This window comes from Pisolithus orientalis (assembly GCF_024613125.1).
Source record: "Pisolithus orientalis strain OTSU chromosome Unknown F5J12scaffold_75, whole genome shotgun sequence".
Classification (NCBI taxonomy): domain Eukaryota; kingdom Fungi; phylum Basidiomycota; class Agaricomycetes; order Boletales; family Pisolithaceae; genus Pisolithus; species Pisolithus orientalis.
Window position 1 is genome coordinate 76,530 of NW_026260856.1, and position 21,999 is coordinate 98,528.

At 43.6% G+C, this 21,999-nt stretch overlaps 3 protein-coding genes across 3 annotated transcripts; all 3 read right to left on the reverse strand.

The window, feature by feature from the left end:
* Positions 1-5,364: 5,364 nt before the first annotated feature.
* On the reverse strand, positions 5,365-6,631 carry F5J12DRAFT_786928 (uncharacterized protein; the record flags this gene model as incomplete). The annotated part of the gene is made up of 5 exons (XM_051743557.1): positions 5,365-5,480; positions 5,537-5,807; positions 5,842-6,005; positions 6,141-6,508; positions 6,564-6,631. 5 exons carry the CDS (start codon positions 6,629-6,631, stop codon positions 5,365-5,367), a joined length of 987 nt encoding a protein of 328 aa, XP_051594769.1.
* Positions 6,632-7,072: 441 nt separating this feature from the next.
* F5J12DRAFT_786929 (uncharacterized protein) lies at positions 7,073-8,687 on the reverse strand (the record flags this gene model as incomplete). The annotated part of the gene is made up of 7 exons (XM_051743558.1): positions 7,073-7,101; positions 7,221-7,239; positions 7,289-7,345; positions 7,886-7,990; positions 8,037-8,113; positions 8,177-8,273; positions 8,379-8,687. 7 exons carry the CDS (start codon positions 8,685-8,687, stop codon positions 7,073-7,075), a joined length of 693 nt encoding a protein of 230 aa, XP_051594770.1.
* Positions 8,688-13,510: 4,823 nt separating this feature from the next.
* Positions 13,511-14,219, reverse strand: F5J12DRAFT_786930 (uncharacterized protein; the record flags this gene model as incomplete). The annotated part of the gene is made up of 4 exons (XM_051743559.1): positions 13,511-13,613; positions 13,740-13,967; positions 14,089-14,126; positions 14,163-14,219. The coding sequence occupies 4 exons, from the start codon at positions 14,217-14,219 to the stop codon at positions 13,511-13,513; spliced, it is 426 nt and encodes a 141-aa protein (XP_051594771.1).
* Between the last annotated feature and the right edge of the window lie 7,780 nt (positions 14,220-21,999).

The window sequence follows — 21,999 nt, forward strand, 5'->3', positions numbered from 1 at the left end:
GATGTGAACAGTACCACAGAGGCCTAGGAAAGAGTGAACATCCTTGGGAGTGGTGAGCGTTGGCCAGTTGATGACCTTCTGCACCTTATTGTCATCAGGAGAGCGACCATGAGGATGGCATGCTTGGCCAAGAATGACAACACGAGGCTGGCAGATCTGAGATTTTGTGCCAGAGAACATTCCACCAGCATGAGCAAACCGATGCATTACCCTATGCACGTCTACAGCATGTTCCCAAATGAAGCGACAGATGCCGGGATTCTTGGGTAACGTTTCGGCATTGCCATCAGCATCTTCATAACAGGTTGCAGGACCCTTGATGGGCAGGTCATCAATGAAAATGTTTGCAACGTGAGGGATCTCATCTTGTAAGATGAATGCTGTACAATTCTGAAATTCTGATGGTGAGTTGGTGTAGCCTTGAGGCATGGCAGTATGGTGCAGTAAGCCAAGAGGTGTCATGAAGGACGTCAGATCTCGGCTATTGGGGTGGAGTTGGCATGCATCAAAACCTGAAAATAGATCAAAGATGGTGTAGCATTGTCGGCCAGCAAATGGCTCCACAAAGTCATCTAATATTGGCGGAACACCAGTGTCCTGAATGGTAACCTTATTCAGAGGCTGTAGATCGTGGACGATGTGGATCTTTCCATTCTTCTTCATAACACAAAACCACTTGGAGCGATAGGATGACTGGGCCAGTTGGTAGAGTCCAGCAGCAATCTTCTCCCAAAGAAGCTGTATGACACGTTCTCTTATGCCAGGGGGAATTGGAATGTTACGGAACTCCCATGGTTCGTGTGGTAGGACAGGGATGATGTAAGGTGAAAAGTAGTCAGAGCGGAAGTTTCCTCTCTCAGACTCATTGAATGCCAAGGCACATTCATTTAGCTTCATCACATGTGAAAAAAGTTTTTCCTCTTCTGGCCAGAGAAAGCCATTGGCATTAACCTTCATGGAAGCCAGGCGCTCCTGAGTAAGCTTCCTCGTGGGAACAAAGGTCGGAGGGTGACGAGTAAGTGGTGTGAGTGATGCGAGGGGGTCTTCAGGAAATCAATGATGGACTCGAGCGTCTTCTGGATAGACTCCTGGCACTGGTTTGACTTTATGGTCAACACACTGTCACACACCAAAGGTGTTTGGTGAGGTGGACATGGATGTAGCTGATGAATGGAGGTGAAGACCATAGCCCTCATGCGAAGAAGGACAGCCAGCAATGTTGGCAGTCATCCCTTGCACAAGAACAAGTTGTCAATGCCAAAGAAAAAGGAGGAGGCAAGTTAAGTGCCAATAAAATTCTTAAGCACCCATGTACAGCATTCCAGTTTTTGATGTATCTCCACCAATTCTGCAGACACCGAAACCATTCCCACACTCGCTTGTAGTGCTCAGCCACGCAATCCTACCTTCCAAGATTGGAAAGGATTTGCACACTCCACACGTTTCTACAGCACTCCCTCCAAAAGACGCTCATTTCGCTAATTCTTCTGATATGGCTGCCTCCACATCAGTCATTTTGCTTGTCCCCTTTGCTAGGGACCATGGCTATATATATCTACCAGGAGTTCCTACCAGCTTCTGTCCTGAAGCATCCTGGTACATCCCACCCTCATCTGCCCCCTCTCAGCCCATCCAGCTTGGACAGCATGTTCTTCTTGTCAGTATGACCTCCAGGAGGACGTTCTTTGGTCGCCTCAGGTCTGTCATTTGCTTGGAAAGGTCTTATGTGGTTGTTTCAGTCTCTCCAGTCCAAGAAGCATATGGATCCTTCCTCCCTGCCCCCTGCAACATCTTCATACCAGTCTCGTCCGTCATTCTTCCAAAATTGTGACAGCTACAGTATAATCTACTGATCTCCACTCTCCCTGATCGCATCCATGACGAGTATGATGCACATCTTGCCTCCTTGTTGCAAGATACAGCAGAAGATGCTCCCCCTTCATCCTCTCTTCCAACAGAGCCTCATTCATGAAGTTTTTATTTGCTTCACTGAGAGGATGGTTTGGGGGGGAAAGTTGCGATCCCCTATGCTCCTGTCACCCCACAGACCCCCAAAGCTTGACCCCTGTTGACATCTGACTCACCCTGTCCACTTTTGGATGTACTATATTGGCATCAGATCAGCGCTGCCTCTCTGTCATCCCACTTTGGCCTAGAAGTGATCTCTTCGAGATGTGACATGCACGGCCTCCCCCTAATGTGATTCCAGTGCACTTTCCCAGTTCCTGACATTGCTTGACTCATACTGTGACATTCTGACTGTCTTTGACTCACCTATTGCCAATACTTACCAATCTTTTGACTTTGCTTACTGATTCTTCACTTTTTGGCTTACTTATCCTTACCAATGCTTACCAATGCTTTCCAAGACAATTACCCATTGCTTACATTCCTTACTCATCAGTTACCAATCACTTACCAAGTGTTTGCACCTTGTTTTCCATAGGCAATGCCCCTGTGCTGTATATAAGTCACTGTACTTAGGTAGAAAAAAAAAAAAAAAAGAAGACATCAGAGAGCCCCTCTTGCTCACAATTTATCATCTCTCAGTAAATCATTCATCAGCTTTGATAGTTGAGACTTTATTAAGGGTCTAGCTATCATCTACTTCGCTTATCATCATCTATCATCCATATACTTCGCTCCAAGCCCTCCCTGAGCTCAGTACAGCTTAGGACATCGAATTAAGTCACCATCCATCCTTCTGTAGGCTGACAGCAGTCTACCCTATTGCTTTCTATCACATTCTTGCTCCCTCTTCATCAGGAGCTCCCCAAACCCTCAGCACTCATCTTTGAGTGTTGTAGCTTGCAAAAACCCTCCCAAAGAACAGGTTCTACCATCTAGGTACTGCATAGGCACACCACCACTCGCTTTCATTGTCTTTTGTGTTGGTTTTGGTTGGTTTTCACCACTGAACCTCACTTTGACTCACAGCGGTATGCTTGTTAGGGCCTCAAATCTCTCCTTGTAGGGGGAGATGTGACGAGTGGATCTGGAATCATAGAGTTCAACGACACGTGCATTAATAGGGCTGTCGTTTACAAGGTTTGTGAACTCTGGGGAGGTTTCAGTGGGCTCATCAGGACTCGAGCTGTTTCCGCAAGGTGAGTCCTCACCATCCACTTCCTCCACCTCACTGAACCAGTCCTCATCACAGGCAGTGAAGTGTTGCTGATATTCGTCATCATCATCCGAGGATATGCTCAATAGATCAGGGAGTGTCACCTCATCATCCAGCTCGTCCAAGGTGTGGGCCAAGAAAGTGCCCTCTTCATCAGAGTCAAGCATCACAGCATGAGCAGATCCATTTGTAGCAGTGGATGTAGCTTCTTTCTTTTTATCAGGATCAGGACATTGAGACTTGTAGTGCTCCCTCAACCCACAGTTCCAGCAGGGTCCACACTGGCGAGCATGCCCTCTGGAGCTTCCTCCTCAACCTCTCCAACTCCCTCGTCCTTGATTAGAGGAGTTTCCAGGGGTCATGGCCAAGGCTATGTTGCCTTCATGGGTTCTTTGCTTAGGACATGAGTGCCACATCTCCTTGTGGCTTCGTCTTTCTGATTCTTTGATAATAAGGGAGATGAGAATATTGGGGTCGACAGTTTGTGTTGGGCTGTACAAATGAGCGGTTGCAAGCTGACCAGATGCGAAGCTGGCAAGGTATTTGGGTAAGGATTGGATGATGGTCAATTGATAGTCCTTGTCTTTGATCTGTACGCCGATGGCTGCCAACTTGTCTCTCTTCATATGCAGATCGTCCAGGAATTGGTGGATGTTGCTGTTGGCAGGGCATTGCATGCCTAAAAACTTTGTTTGCAGATCCATTTGAGCATAAGCTCCCTTCTCGGTGTACTTGTGAACGATCTTATTCCACATGGCAGCCTCGCTGCTAAGGCTACGCACCCAAAGGGCAGTGGAATCAGGGATCCATTGAGTAAGTAAATGTTTTGCCATATTTTCACTTTTCTGCCACTTAGCGAGTTCGTCAGCATTGGGAGGGACTACTGTCACGAATCCATCCTGATCAGTGGAGGTCATACCAGCAGGGAAAAGAGAGGTTCCATCAAAGTGGGACCATAGCTCCTTAGCTTCGACAGCGGTCTGGAAGCAAAGGGAGAAGATCGCCCAGTTTGCACCTTTGATATCAAGCTTTGGAATGTTGCCCGGGAGTGTATCGGTGGTGATGGGGATAGCAGTGGTCATCACGGGGAGATGAGGGCCGATTTAACAGCGAGAATATCGAAACGATGGTGAGATGTTCGTAGGCTATTAGAGCTTGGGGCTCATAACCTCACAGAAGTATCTATACAAGTAACTCAGTCACGCACAGACAGCAACAACATCTATATATATTTACCTATACAAGTAACTAGGTGCGCAGTAAGCATAGTAAAGTAAGCAGAAGGATATTGTACTCACCTCAGTTGTGCGCAGACAGCAACAATGTCTGAGGTGATGGGGTCTACAGTGCAGAACTAAATACTGTAATGTAACAATAGAAGTGAAACACCAGGTGTTGAACCCGTTTACAATAAGTATTGTCTCGTTGTGAGATGCACTATGGCCTTTGTGGATAACAAGAGGACTTGCACATAAGTGCGAGACACTGTAAATACAATAAACATAAGGATGCAGAGAGTTAGTTTGCGCGTTCAGTAATAGTGTTGAGTAAGAAAAGGGGCTAAAGCGGAAATTAGTTCTCACAACCCAGAGCGGATGCATTCAGAACGGGCTACATGTGACTTGCCAAATCTAACATAGGATTATCCAAACAAACAATCACTGATTCACCTTGGATGTCCATTATGATGTAGGCTACCTTGTTGACAAACTCCCCAGCCTGAATCTTGCCACAGTCCCCTACCTGCCACCTTTGAGCAGAGAAACAAGTTAAGGTATGTGTGACCAAAGTGGGATCCACACCCAACACGATGAACCATGCAATTTGCTCAGGAGTAGGCAGGTTCACTGGCTCAACATTACACCTTCGAAAATATCTGTGAAGAAGGCCACAGTGGTACTGAGACTGGAGGCAGTGGGTGATAGTACACCCCTCTGGACTCAGGGTAAGGGTTACCTCCAGGCCATGTTTGTAGGCCAGGTCCACATCAAAAGCTCCTGGCAGACTGCAGAGTTCTCACCACTGGAGATGTAGGGCAAATTCCAAGGAATGATGAGAATGTACACCAAGTCACCTTTGATGTGCTGTACATAGGTGATTTCATTTTTGAGGCTGCCTGTTAACAAGTGAACCCAAGAGTGAATGGGTATGTCACAGGGCTGCGCAAAGGATTCCATTTCTTCCATTGGTACCAGCATGATCTGTGGGGCAAGGTTGGCATGTGAAGGGGGGAGCCTGAGTCAGATGTCATGCATGCTGGGAGCTTCCACATATATGTGGCAAGGGACTGAATGGAAGGTCTTGCATTCCAGGCCCTCCAGCTTGAAGTGCTGGAGGATGAATCCTGCAGAATGAGCTAATGGGGACCAGGTAAGTTCCTGAGTGAAGGAGTGAAGAGGAGACATGATGTACTGGAGGGCAGCACAACCTTGAATACTCTTGGCTGAGTCTGATTTGTATTCACCTCCATATGATCTTTGACATTACGAACTGGGCCCTGCTGATGTGCCTTCGCCCTCAACCCTTCTGCACTCCCCTTGCCACCATAGTGGTGGAAAAGGCTTTCGAGCTGTTGAGTTAGATTCATGCACCCTGATGGAGCTATCTTGGTCACCCTTGGATTGTGGTCCACTTCATTGTCTAGTTCATCTTCCTTGTCTTCCTCTTTGTCCTCTTCATCCTCCTGCACAGAAATATCCAGATATTGAGAAGCAGACATGCTCATTCTTGGATGCTTCACTGGGCATAGAGAGCAGTGGGATCTGCATGAGCTTTTGCCTGATTGAGTGGTTAGCAAGGGATCCAAAACCTAAGGTGAACATTGGCTTATGAGTCTGTGATGAAGGAGCTTGGGGGGAGAGGATGACATGGGAGACATCACCTGTGAGATACAGAATGAATTGGTTTACAAAATTGCTTTGAGAAGTTTACTTACAGGAGGAAGAAGCCTCAGCAAGGGGGATTGTGTACACCTGGTGGATGTCAGTAAATTGTGAGGATTTAAAGATCTACTTACTAGAGGGCTCAATGATGCCATGCTCAGCCATGGCTGCCCTAATGACTTCAACAGCAGTACCCTCCCAAGAGGCTTTGAATACTTGGTTGAAGATGGACTTCCACTTGTTGAACTGGTACCTGTTGCTGAACTTCTCCATCTCCATCAAGAATATGCTGAAGGAAAGGCTATCGTCAGTTGCCCAATGCAAAACCAACTGCCATGCAGCAGCATCTTCCAACAAGGGAACTACTGGGGCTACCTTAGCTTGTTCGAGCTCCCACACAGCCTTGATGGCATTTATCCCCATGCCCCCCAGATTCAATATGATGATCTTGATCAGGTCTAACCATTCCTCCAATTTGAAAGGTGATGCCAGCAACAGCAAGCTTGATTTTGACATTGAATAGGAGGGTGGTGTCAGTGAATTCTTCACACATGAACCTCTCAAGAAAGGCAAATGCCTTGTCATTGAGGAGAGTGGCAGTGATTTTCACCTTTGGTTTGGTCATCATAGAGCTGGAGGTAACTAGTGAGCAGTAAATAGAGTGGAGGGGGAAGTACTAACAAAGCAATATAAGGTGATGATTTCAGCTATTTGAGGGGATGGGTGCTAAGCTCAGCAACCAGAACTGCTATTGTCCTGGACAAGAAGCCAAAAAATGGTATCTTTTGATGTGGACAATAAGAATGATCTAGGGGTATGTAGTCAGATCGATAACTGAGTATGCAGCATACATTGTGCTTATCTTTACTGAATGTGCTTCATATCATTGCTTCCAAGTCATCACCTCAAGCATGTGCAATTTCATTATATCTTGGTCTACACTGGTATTATTGAAATTCTGTAACACCCACTTTGATAAGTTACTACAAGCTACCTTAATTATTATGGTTGACATTGTCTACATATATACAAATGCACATTTATTGGGTTAAACACTCAATGGCACTCAGACATTGTACTTCGAGTCACCAATCACTGTCACAGTGGCAATCAAGTCAGATGCTGTTCACAATACCCTACCATGCATGTTTATTGGGTGGAATGCTTGAACTGTGATGAGCAATTGTGAATCAAACATCATGCCAGTGACTTACTGCAAAGGATATGACACAACTATGGGATGCAGTTAGTATGCAGGTAGCACTGTACATCAGCCACTTACCTGTGGGATGGTGAAAAGAGGGAAAAAGTGTTCATGAGAAAGTTCACCACTGATATACTGAACACAACTCATGATCATGTGGTAGCTGCTTAAGCAAAGTGCCAAACCTGACACACACACACATGATCATGAGTTGTGCTTAGTACCTTACAACTGTCTAATGGCAGAAAAGGCAGCATGATGGAGAAAAATCTAGAAATACAACAAATTCATAGATACAAAATGAACACAACTCATGATCATGTGGTAGCCACAGCAAAATCACACAACACATGCACTGTCAACCTCAGTATTGTAGGTTAGAATGTGCAGACTCAGTGTGCATTAGGTTTAGGCGGAGTTCACAAGCACAACACAATAAAGATCTCATTGCATTCATATGAGATGACATGAAAGGTGGCATGTGGTGATCATCTAAACAATAGGGCATACAAGTGGATATGTGGGTGATAGCTATAAGTCAGAGTGGGAGGTATGTGTATGATGGACTCTAGGCACAAAGGTACAAGGTACTTCGAGCTGGCTGTATCCAGCACATTGAGCACCCACCTACAGTTCAAGTCTGACAGTTCACTTGGGTGAGGTGTCTCTTCTCACCTTTTGCCAGTGCCTTGATGAAAGGTACTTGAGACAAAGGTGGATCATATTGAGAATGGGCCAACAGTGCTCATAGTCCTTGAGCCACAGGAACTGTTGCCTGGCCTAAAGTGGGTGAGTAAATTCACTCTGGACACAATAAACAACCTACAATGCCAGTGACTTTCTGAACAGCTTCGAAATCCTGGTAGCTCCTGCTTTTCATCATATCAAGATACTTCTTCACTGCTGTGTGGATGACTCACTGCCAAGTCTTACCTTAGTTAATGATGCACATCGTCTAAGACATACATACCTTGATTTTACACATCTCATCATCACTCCATCGCAAGTGCTCCTTAAGGTTGTATCCACCCCTTCCTGGACAGCCTACCTCACTGGGTGGTTTCTGAATTTTAGTGGTAAGCTCAATAGACTTGAGGCTGGTGAGTGAGGAGTCCAAGGGTGAAGGCAAAGATCATGGTTCCCCAACATCAACACCAGTGAAACTGACTGTCTTTGGTGACTGAGGTGATTTGGGTGTATCCTGATTGGGCAACTGTGACTGAGGTGATTTGGATGTATCCTTAGTGGGCATCTGACTGGACTGGGGTGACTGCGCCCTACACAGCTCCTTCCTATTCTCCAAAGAGGTCTGATGGCTCATGGGCCTCATTTCTTGCTCTGCTACCACAATGACACACCAGACCTGCTGATACACTATCTCAGCCTGCAAGGATAACAGGGGAAAAGCCTCCACTGGGTGGGGGACAAGGGGAGGATCAGATTGAGACCTTGCACATTGTGACCTGACAGGAGGCATGAGGATTCGGTTTGATTCAGTCACTGGGAGGAATTGAGGAATTTATTAGGGCATTTATGAGGGTGGGCATGTTATTGTTACCCACATTATTGTTTCTGATCAATCAATCATGACAGCATTCTCATTGTTTGGAGTTAGTTGCCTGGTTGCAAATGCCATGCTTCTCTGTGTTTTTCTTATTGGTTTGTCCCTAATATAATCAATTGTACCTTAGTCTAATGACAGACATCTGATTGGGACCATGCACCAGGAATGAACAATTTCTTTGATCCTACTGATTCTGTTCACCCCTGCTGCCAGTACATTATCTTAGACAGAACACAACATAGGAAGGTGGAGAAACAGACCTGGGTTGAATCACAGGAGTTGTCATTATGTGGGGGAGCAACTTGGGAAAGCTGTCAAGGAAGCACTAAGCAGAGATGTAATTGAGACCAAGGATACCCTACCCTTCTTGTGCACCTCTGCATGATTCCAAAAGCTAAACCAATGGCATCTGCAGTTATGCACTCAATATCATCACAGAATTTCTCATCCATCAGTCCCTGGAGGTCTGCTAAGTGGTGCTGCACTATACTGATGATGCAGGCTTCAAGATTAACCAAAGACAACTGGGTATCTTGGAACAACATTTGGTTGAGGCAAAGTAGATTGAGCAAAGTAATAGGTACTCACTGACAGAGCTAGAAGACTGAATATCGGTATCTTGGAACAATGCTGGGTTGATGCGAAGTGGATTGAGTGTAGTAACAGTACTTACTACCAGTGTCAAGGGAGGGAAAGAGTGCACTGCCAGAGTTAGCACTGAAATACTGTGTTGCTTGTGTAGAAGCACCATTGCTCCCACTAACTGCTGCATATGTTTGTCAAAAATCAGGCATTCCAATTTCATTGCATGCCAGAGTTACCAGAAGCACCCCAGATCATTGTGTCGCATCAGACCAGCCAGGAGGAGTGCAAAGATGCAGATGGGGTAAAGGATGTTAATGATGAACCAGAATGCATGTAGGGATGGAGACAGTTGTGGGAATGCTTTGTGTGATGAGTAGGTTCTGCCATCTGTGTGGTGAAAATTGGCTATGACAGGAGATGTTATATGGTAAGATTGTTATTGTTGGTGCAGAGCATCGCAGAAAATGCACAAGACAATAGTTGTCACTGGCATCACACCTTGACCAAGATAATCAAGTCAAACCTAAATATGAAATGAGAATCAAACATTCATAATGAAAATGATGCACACTGATTATTGCCATCACTGCCCAATGCTTGTATATGTGATGTTTACATATTGACTACACATGTAAAATAGGAGACATCGTTACTTTGCTACTTCCTCTATTGGGAGTTCAATGCCAAGGGCTGCACCCCACACAAGTACTACAATGTATACACAGAACAAGCAAACTAACACACTGCAAAAACCTAGCATCGGAGACAGAATGAAGGAAGCCAAGTCTACCAGGTAGGCAAAGAAGAGCAGGGTGCAAAATGTCATGAAGCTGGAGGACAACATGGACCAAATGCCAACTTTCGCACAAGGTACACCTGGTCTGGCACCTTGTATGTGGATGTTTCTTGCATGTACACCTAATCCCATCATGAATGCAGGTTGGTTGTAGAATCATGGAATTTTACTCATGATGAGCAGGGCAGGAGTCTGAACTTATGAAGCACCTCTCTTCTTGAGCAGGAAGCATGCTGAATCATCAACAGTCAATTCAATGTTCACTGCAGGGGTTATCAACTCACACTGGTTGTAGGAGTAGGGACTGAATTTACCACAAGCCCCCCCCCCCTTCACACTATATATGGAAGGGACATAACTCCTGGCTTGACACTAGCCTTATTTGTAATGGTGAAGACCAACTTGACAACCACTTCAACAAGTGCACTTTTGTTTTCACTCGAGGGAAGAGCTGTATCAATGGGAAGTGTCACAGGAATGAGGTAAACACTGTTGTCAGGTGCCATGAAGGGCAGCAAATAACCAATGCATTTTGACAAGTGAGGGACTGCTGCAAGGACATGGGAAAGAACAAATGGGAGGTCTGCTATTGTAGATGTTAGACAATATGGATTGGAGCCACATTTGGATTAAGGTTGGACTCACTCATGCACATCTTGATGACATTGGGTTTCTAACTTTGCAACATTGTCAATTGGTCATCAAGCTGTTTGGAAACTTGCATTTGGATTGGAAAACAATGAAAATCATCACCACAATGGCTGCTAAACATGTAGGCAGAGTTAGTATGTAACCTACCTGTATGGTGACAGGTATGCAATGTCACAGAATTGCATGTCAGGTTACAGGGACCTGCACAGACATCTTTGGTGAGTGACAATGCAGACAACAATTCTTACAGACCTGTTGCAATAAAATAACAGTAGCCTGAAGGTACAACCTTTCAGTCTTTCTTGTATTCAGAGCATATTCAAAATTCTATGCTGCTCATAACCAATTCTTTACAAACCATTACAGATTAGCTACTATATCTATCTTTGTATTTGATGTTTGGAATGTTGGCATAATTGTGTTGATTGCTGTGGGTGCAGTTAGTCTGTAGTAGCAGTCAACATTGGCCACTTACCTGTGGAAAGAAGGACAAAGGTGTTTGTGAGAAAGCTCACTGCTGATATACTGAATGCAACTCATAGTCACATGGTAGCCACAGCAAAATTGCACATCACACAACACATGCACATGACTGTGAGTTGCATTCAGTATATCAACAACAACTTTTCTCTCTTTCCATCCCCAACAGGTAAGCCACTCATCAGCTCTTTGTACTTTGCAACCTATTAACTGTCTTTGCTTGCAGTCCACCACTAAAGATAGTGTAGCAGTAGACACCCATAATATTAGAGTTATGTCACTATTAATAATAGTTCTTTGAGAAGATGGTATGATGTGACAATCAATGTGAAAATTAAATTTGAAAAGGTTACTATTGACAGTAGTTCAAATGTTCATATAGATTTACTGTAAGCATGAACAATCTACAGCTCCTCCAGTTAACCATGCATATCCAGGTCCTCATGATTGTTACCATTGTTATCTGCTGATGTGTATCTTGCTGCTGCTGTGGTGATTATGTCAGTTCTTTTCTTTTTTTTTTTTGCCAAGTCACTCATTTTTGCAACTGCAATTAATAACTGATGCATGTCAATTGTTATTGTCACTTGTCCATTCCTGATTTTCACCTGTGGAAGGCTTCCCCCCATGTGGAAGATCCCTCAAATTTGTCATGTATTTAGGTATATGCACCTTCCAACACTGCATACCCATTACTACTGGTAGGTCGCATATTAACCCCATACATGTTTAATTTAATCAACTATGCATCTTTAGGTCATTCATTAGCCACCATGATTATATTTTAGCTATCTTCCAATGTGATACTGTGTTGTGGTTTTCTGGAATATTACATGTCAAACAAAAGGCCCATCAGCTGTTTAGATGTGGTGATATAAGTGGCAGACACAATCACAAATGCAATTACAATCAAATGAGGGTGACCATGATGGCAAGGTTGATATTGAGAGTCTGTCTCTGATGACATTTTTGTTGCAGTAGGCAATCAAATCACAGCAAGCATTTTACAATTTTCTTTGCACAAACATGCAAAAAAACATTCTTTTAAAAGATACTCTATTTTATCACATGCTCTCTGCTTGAACAAGTGGAAATAATCTTATGTATTGAATGGCTTTTCTGACAGAAAACATGGCGCAGTAGATTTCCAATGTTTTGCTGGTGACAAACAATTACTATGACCCACCACCAAAAACCAAAAACAATCATCAAAAAAACATTAGTACTGTTTTCTGCATGGTATGTAATTGATTAATCAAATGTTGCAACGTGAAATAATTTAAACACACTCATTAGAGAATGTGTGATGTTACATAGAACATCACAAGTAAATGATAAATGTTTTGTATGTGATAATACTAATAACCTTTAACCAAGTCTTTCAATGTTGACCCACAAAACATCACATTATTGGCTCAATGTTTACTTCATAAACATGACATTTAAAACAATATTTGTTATGTGCAAAAACATGCTACTGAGATTCCATATTAACATGCTAAATATTTTCAATCAAATCACACTGATTTGTCTCCCAGAGAACATGATAAATAAAGAGTATATTAAAGTGTCCTGTTGTACCACAGAACATGATAAGTGGCATCTGTAACCATCAATGCTATCACTGCTTGTCCTTGCTCAACCACCTCATCACATGCTGTCACATGATCTTATCTCATGGAATAAACCTCAGTCAGTTATGATATGTGCCACCTGACTTTTTATACTTGAGTATTCTGTGTCCTTTGTTGTTTTTTCTTGCAACAACACATTGATGACACACATTATAATGTTCTGTGGTAGAACAGGATAGTCCAAAATCCATGGTTCCATGGTTGCCCTGACTGACTAGAGAAAGAGTAGCCTCTGATAGCCCCCCCACCACTCATGAATGTCCCCAGTCCACTTTTGAAAGTGAAAGAGCACAAGGCAGTTCATGCAAGAAATGGGGAGTTCAACACTGTATTTGCAGTAGGCAGCAGTCTGACAATAACTGTACAGCTCAGAACCTTCACAACACCTCTACATATAACATGCTTACTTCACAGTTTATAATGCTCCATGGTGGAACAGGATATTGATATTTTATTACACTATTTATTTATCATGTTCTGTGGTACAGTTGTGGACAGACAAACACAATGATTTTGATTCTGGATTCCCATGACTTTTTTGGGGCAAGGGCAAACTAACACTTGATTCAGATGCTACAGGTGAAAATACATCAAAAAACAGTGGTCCAAAGTTTGTCCCATGACTTTTTAGGGTGGCCAAAATTTTGGTTAGATTGAATGTGGTACTTAGGGTGTGGTAACATGTTATTGACCCTAAATAAGGTAGGATTGAGAACCACTTCAATGAATGTCATGGCTTTCTGTGAGAGCTGATGGACATCAGGACCTTTCTTGTATTCCTTGGGGCATCTGAGTGACTGCTTTCATTGGGCAGCACACTTTGCTTCTCTCAGAGGTAACCAAGTCTCACCAAGAGGGTCATCACCAGCACTAATGGCAAGGTTGACCAACTGAGCACAGAGATCAGCCTCACCAACACCCATGACTTGGAATGTGGCATCATCATGTTCAAGCTCATCCTCTGACTCACTCTCACTGGCTGTAAACTTTAAACTGTCAAGCATGTTGGTGCATTTCCACTCCAGTTCTTCATCTTCTGCCTCAGGGCTGGGAGCATGAGATCATGTCCTCATGCATTTGCTTGTGTGTTGATCCTTGTCAGATTTGGGTGTATCAGGGAATGATACATTGCCTGTTTCAACAACAGCTGAGCTCTGGTTATGCAGACCAGCCATGTTGCATGTTACAGTGGGTTTTCAGGCATTCCTGTGTCTAAGATCAGCAATTCACATGACCACAAACCTCAGACTTGCTCAATTTTTTCTGCTCCTCACTAGTGTGACAGCTGTACCCTGACATTGCAATCATACTGTACTAGGCTAATGCTACTTATTCTGCTTTTTCCAGGATTTTTACAAATTCTTTTGGGGGCTGGCCACATTTTTGGGTCAAAATTTCAAAAACTTAGTATAACAAAAATTGGCTCATGCATATTGCATTGTTATGTCCTAAATATGCCTAGTATACATTTGTAACACCCATGGAATGTTGTGCCATATTGGAATAATTCAATGAGCAAAATTGTCATGTTTGTCTGTCCACAACTGTCAAACAGGATATTTTGTGCATGACAGACCCACCATGGTCCTCATTGGAAGAACTGGATGAGTCATTTTATCAGTGATACATTGTACTGTTTTATGTGTTTCATCTTTTATTTTAGGATATAATTGTGGAATCTGTAGATAGACCTCAGTATGCTGACAAGCTACTGAGGGACTAAGTGCACAGCACAGCAGAGCAGCAAGAGGCCTGATGATGCAGCTAGGGCAGATATGCTGAAAGATTGGAAAAACAAGTCAAGCACACTGGAAGGGAGTGGTCAGCTTGTCACCTATGAAACAATGTCAAAGAGAGACAAACTTGGATCTGTGCACAAGGCAGTCATGCCCACAAATGAACTTAAACAGCTCAGAACCTTCACAACACCTCTACATATAACATGCCTACTTCACAGTTATTCTGTGGTAGAACAGGATATTTTAATACATTGTTTATTTATCATGTTTTCTGGGAGATAAGATACTGTAATTTGACCTAGAACACTTGGCATGCTCTCAGTACCATGTTCTTGTACATAAAAATTGTAGTTTAGCATGTCATGTTTTTAGAGAAAACATTGAACTGCTGAAAATGTTTTTATTATTATCACATACAAAACATATATCATTTACTTTTGATGTTCTATGTAACATTACATGTTCTTCAATGATCAGTGTGTTTAAATTATCTTGTGGTAAAGTATTTGATTAATGTATTGCATAACATGTAGAAATCAGTACTAATACTTTTTTTGATGATTGTTTTGTGTTTTTGGTGGTGGGTCATAGTAATTGTTTTTCACCAATAAAACATTGGAAATCCACTGTGTCATGTTTTCTGTCAGAAACATCTTTCAAAATTCAACATTATTGCCAGTTGTTTCAGCAGAGAACATGAGATAAAACAAAGTATCTTTTCAAAGATTTTTTTCCCAATGTTTGTACAAAGAAAATTGTAAAATGCTTGCTGTGAAATGTAGTGTCAAGTTGGCTAGTCTATTATGTTGTCTGATAAAGCCTCTGGTGTCCTCTGCATATTTAATGGGTTAGCTGGTGATTTGTGCTGGAAATTCAATGTGCAACATCACCAGGTGTGAAGCCATGCTGGTGTGTACTGGATATTTTCTCACTCTTATTTGATACTAAATGGTATTCTAATAGAAGAATTTGTGTGGGTGGGTTCCCAAATGCAAAGTAGAAGATACCCCAGGACTGCCTTCCAAAAAGAAGGTGAGGGGTACTTCCTGCCAGCCACCTGCATGTGGTTGTGTGGGGCTCCCCACAAAATATGTAAGTAGCTAGCAGTGTCAAGATTTGTGCTTTTCTTATAGCATCTAGGAGGTGCCCCAAGATTGCCATCTGTCATGAGTTCCAGATGAGCTGCTGTTGGACATTGCAGATCTGTTGGACACAGATTCACTTTGAAGATTGTCCCAAGTATCCCAATGACTACAATGCATTGATGGTCATTGTTATCTTGTTGTGGTAGGCTTCAGGCTGCCAATTGCTGGTTGGCTGGATGTGAATGAGGTAGTTTGTGATGCCCTCCTTGTGTGGAGGCGCATTGCATTCAAACCAGTGAAGACTCTGGTTCAGGTCTTCACAAACATTAAACAGGTGACAATTAGGTGTGTGTTTGCACTCTTCCTTAATGAACATTAAGCAGACAAAAGCTAGGTGCAATGTGTGCATTCTTTGACTCCCTCAAGGATATGCAAGCAGTCTGTAAAGTGCACTTGCACTTATATGTTGACCTGATGGGCATGTCCCCTATATTTGGCACTCTGCTAGCAAGCATACTAGGCTCCAGGTGCGCTGAACTTCACACAAGCAGCCATAGTGCTTCTGGTGGCTTGGTCTGTATTCCTCACATGACCCAATTGTTTCCAAGCACCCTGACATCCCTCAATATCTCCTTGCCTATGTTCTTTTTTCCCCACTCTGTCTGGTCTACCCTTGCTGTGCTGCAAAGTGCTCCACTGACAATTTTACAGCTTAACAATACAGGCCTAAGTCCTTTGCAGTGGGCAGTACTCCTTGGCAAGGTTAACCTGCCTTCCCTCATTGAATTGGATGTGGACCAAACTTGCCCATATGGTGCCCTTGCTACCTGTCTAATCACACATCAGGCTGTCTCCAAGCTAACTATCTCCCATTGTGGCTTTCCTACCATGTCTGTGGAAGATACCACTCATCACTCAGTCCTTCACTCCCTTTGAAAGCTTGCAGGACCTGCCACCAGGATCTTCTCCCTTCTGAAGGTAATCACCCTTCCCAGTGGCTTCCAATGCCTATACATTACATTTCATCCCTACCATCCTGAAAGAAATCAAAATATCTTTTCCAACATCTTGTCATGTATGGAATACCTCCCACATCTTTCCCATCTTGAAATTTCAATGCCCATGATCACTTCTGCTGATGAGCTTGCAGCATTCATCACATTCCCAATAAATAACAAGCACATAATCCCCATGAGAGATCTCACCTTTAGGGGAATCCACCCAATCCTTAGTACTCCAGATGTCTTCAATGCAATTATAAGTTCTTCTCTGTGCTTACATTGTTGCCTCTAACCATTTTTCAGGGTCACTGTGGCCCTTGGCTTAGAGCATTTCCTAATGTTCACATGCTGTGTATTGCATCAGGTAGACCCCTCCCTCTTGATAGATACAAGGTGATTTTCTGCCCCTTCACTCAACAAAACATGGAGATCACAATTATTCCATACCAGTAGTGATGATTTTACTTGAACATATGCCATCTACAATGGACATGTACAAGCATATTTAAGATTGACTAGAGAGATAATCTACAAGTTTCTGGTTGTCTCTCTACAATGGCTTTGTCAGTGCCTTGGTGAAAGAAGCTTATGTCAAAGGTGTTGAAGGTGCATTATGTCAAGAACAGGCCAATAGTTTGCATAGTTTTCAAGTTGTGGGAAGCATTGTCTGGATGTGCCAGATCTGTTGGTACACCATCTCTGTCAGTGAGGGCAAGAGGGGTGGGGGTCATAGGACTTCTGGCCTAAGATAGGGAAGTGGCAGAACAGATTGTGATCTCATGGACTGTGAAGGCATGGGGATTCAGTCCAGTTTCAGTTCATTTTTGATACCTACATGCTCTAAGGGGTAGGTTGCTTATTAATAGAGTGCTTTGTTTTTGTCTTGGAGTAACAGCATTTTCTCTAAGCTTTGATGAAGATGCCTTTTGGAATATCCAAGCCAAAGCTAAATTGTGTCCCAGAATGAAAATCATACACACTGATGATCACCCAAGTCATCTACATCTACACAGGTAGCACAATGCATGGATTTTAGATGTCCTTTGGGAATTTGAAGCCAAGAGCTGCACCCCCCACACACACAACACCATACATCCAGCTCATGCAGAGCAACACACAGCAGAAATGAAGCATTGGAGACAGTATGAGAGAGGCCAGACCTGTAATGTAGGCCAAGAAAACAAGGGTGCAACATGCCAACTCTTGCATGATGCACATTCCATGGTCCACCTCTGGTAAGAGGTGCACCAAGACAAACACTCCATCTGGCACATCATGTGTATATATCATCTAGCCTTGTCATCAACATGCACTAGGATCAGAGAACTGTACCCACAGGGAACTGATAGTTTTGTAATTGCAAGCTCTCATGAGGCAGTCTTTGGCTTGAGCAAAAGGCATGCTAATCTTTGCCAGGTGGTGTGTGTGGTGTGCTACCAGGGGGTGTAAGGGGGAGTATAAGGGTGGGATTGTAATCTGCAAGTTCCACTGCCCCAGAGTTGCTATATATGGAAGGATCTAGCTTGGCTAGCCTTATTTGTGATGGCATAAGCAATATCAATGACCTTTTGTTGTTACCTGTCACCAGGGGGCTACAGAAAATATAATAGATAAAATAAAAGTCATAGTTGTGAAATGAACACACTTTGTTGTGACTTTGCACCCACCATGTGGTCCTAGGTGCACTCTTTATGCCATCATGGGAAGATATCAAACAATAATGAATACCAATATATATTGTCAAAGTACCTGATTGATAAACCATTACCCCATGGTCTTCCATCTGCTTTTCAAGTTTCCTGCCAAGTACACACAAGACTGCTGCTTGCAAGGGCATCAGGATGCCATCCTCTGTTTAGCAGCATCAAACCTTGGAATGCTGCTGGCAAGTGGAGGTAAGACATCAGTAGTTTTTTGCTCAGAATTCAATGCACAATCATCATCAGGTTTTGATGGACTAAGGATATGGGATTTGCTCTGGAAGCTTCAGCTACCCCAACCTCCACAAATCCGAAGTCCCAATGACCCCATCATGGCCATTGCTTGGCTCACACCAAATGACAGAATTCAGGAATGCCTGTGCTGTGGGACAGCACTTGGTTATTTGGCTGTCTGGAGGCAGCAGCTGAACACTGTGGTGGAATTTGAGCAAGTGGTTTGCAGGAGGATTAGTGAAGGCCATGGAATCATGGCCATCACTTCAGATGCAGGAAATGGCACAGGAAATCATATCATCATAGCAACACATGATGGGCATGTTCAGGTGTGGACACTAGATTCCAGGAACCACTTCTCAAGCATGTTTAGCATCCAGTTAATGACATCAATTCCCTGCACTGTATATGTCCAAGGCTGTGATGTCATTATCTTTGGGATGTACAATGGAGTCATGTGAGACCCTGAAACCTACTCACCAACATCCCAATCTAACAAAATATTATTTGTTACCTATAAGACATATCCTGAGAAGTGATGATGGGATGGTCATCAAAACAAAGACAACAGGGATGATGATGTGAGTAACACCCTACATTTGGGCAAATAAGCTGACTTGAAGTGAATATAGTGGCTCTGCATGCATTGATGGAACAGGAAGTCTATTCATGATTGATAATGCTATCAGTGTATTCAGTCTGCATTGATTAAGTGACAGAAGCTGCATAAGGACATATGATACCAAACCACTAAAGACATACCCAAAGCAAGTAGCATTCATGGAGGATGGTACACTGATCATTGGAGGATCCAATAATGGGTTAGTATATGTCTTTGAGAAGAATACTGGAACCTTGAGGCAGCTACTATGCCACTCAAAAATGGCATGGACACAGACAATTTCAGTGAGTGTTCTCACAAATTCAGTAGAAATTCCGCACTCACATATATCAGGTATACCAAGGGGGGGATCATGCAGGAATTGTTGCTGCATCCTCCAATAATGGTGTGGATAACACAATAACAGGCTGGAAGAAACCCAAGGGGGATTCATCAGCATGGCTGGGGGGAAATAGGTATTCAGTGTGGGTGCTATTTGGGGCAATGCATGCCACATTGCAGTTCCTGACACAACTGCTTACCATGGCCATCATGGTGAAACTTGCCTATGATATTGCAGTTAGCCCCTGCTCATCAGGGACCAACTTATACTGACTGACTAGAGACAGATGGCAGGTGGTCTGCTTTGGAAAACAATTCAACAACCCCCTAGCATGGATGAGTTGTTGGTCAAGCAGGATGCATAAATGGAATATATAGATAGTCAAATCAATAACTAAACCAGCAGTGAAACTTAACTTTGACATAGCCCAAAGATAGTTTTCCAACTTATTTGAGGTGTTTTTGAGGCTATTTAATAGTAATCTAATCAAAATGCATCATGTGCAAATACAAGTCTTGGTTAAACATTATCATTGCAATGGTATATGGTGTCATAGAAGGGTGCACCAGTTCGCAAGGGCCTGTGAAGAGAGTTTCTGTAAATGACAATGCAGACAACACCTTTATGGATCTAACCTGTTACATAGGTTAACAGTAGCCCATATGAACTACTGATGATAGTAATCTTTTTACTATCAATATTGACATAACTCTAATATTACGGGTGCCTACTGCTACACTACCTTTAGTGGTGGACTGTGAGCTAAGACAGTTAATAGGTTGCGAAGTATGAAGAGCTGACAAGCAGCTTACCTGTTGGGGGTGGAAAGAGAGAAAAGGTGTTCATGAGAAAAGTCACTTCAGGTAACCATTTTTCATAAGCATTTAGGCTGAATAGTTTCTCCAAACCATCCAGCCTAATAGCCTCCCAGACCAAGTTCTGCCCAGGGACATCTGGTCATGTCCCAGGGCTATGCAGATTTTTAGGCCCTGGGACAGATGGGATTTCCCACATAGCCATCCATTCAAATGAAATTATTTGGGATGTCCCAAGACTGCCTTGGGTGACTGGGGTCCCTACTCCTGAAAGTGCAGCTTGTATTAGCATTGAAATAGCTGCAGAAATCCTAGCCCCCTTGCTCCTCTGACAGATTTAATCCACAAAGTATCCTTTGACCTATACATCCCCTCCCATCCCACTATGCATAGTAGTATACAATAGTACTTTTCATGTACATCTTTGCAATGTGATTCTGCTGTATTTGGACATCTCACTAGTTGCCAGGGAGATGACCCACCTGGGCCCCCACATTTGCCTTGAAAATTGCAATAATAAATTCAATCAATTTGTGTCTATACCTCATGCAATTTGTACTGTATGAAGGAAGAAGTGAATGGTTTTTGAACACTTGTGTGACAAGCCAGTATCTCAAAGTCCCCCACATAGAACATGAGGTTGGTCACCTTTGCAACACCATCTGCAGAGGGCAGAATGTCCCAGATGAGCCTCTGAGGTTGTCATGGGGCATTGTGCTGGTCTGCAAAGGTAACTTAGGAGGATGTGCCATCATAGCCCTCTGAGGCTGGGATGGGACATCCCACTGACTTTCATAAGGGGACTTGGGATGTCCCACAGCAGCCTCCAAGGCTGCCTTGGGACATCCCACCCTCCCCTTTGCCAACCAGTGGGATGTCCCATAACAGCCTCTAAGGCTACATTGGGACATCCCACTGTTCCCTCTGCCAAGCAGTGGGATGTCCCACAACAGCCTCCAAGCCTACATTGGGACATCCCACCCTCTGCACTGCCAACCAGTGGGATGTCCCCCAGCAGCCTCTAAGCCTGCATTGGGACATCCCACCCTCCCCACTGCCAACCAGTGGGATGTCCCACAACAGCCTCTAAGGCTATGTTGGGACATCCCACCCTCCCCTCTGGCAACCAGAGGGATGTCCCAACACAGCCTCTAAGGCATTGAAGTAGTAATCTGCACTAATCCTACAAGCACCATAGAGAATCCAATGCAAGGTAGCTCCATGGTCAGAGCAGCTGCTTGACACTGAGAGGGTCCTGGCTCAATGCCAGCTCTGGTCACATTTTCATCAGGTTATGAGCTGCAGCTGGAACCCCTGCATGCTCAGTACAATGGGTCATGCAGCATCCTTAGTAAGTCCAGATCATGTGAGTTACATGGACACAAGGTGGCTGATAGTAAGGCCTCCTGGGAACACAGCAGTAAATTCTGATCCATCACATGACACAAGGTCAAAAGGCAATCAGACCATTTGCATGACCCTAGGGGGTGTGCAGCATTTTTACACTCCAAAAGTGGCCAGATGAAGGGACCACATTGGAGATGGTGCATTCTGTGCATTA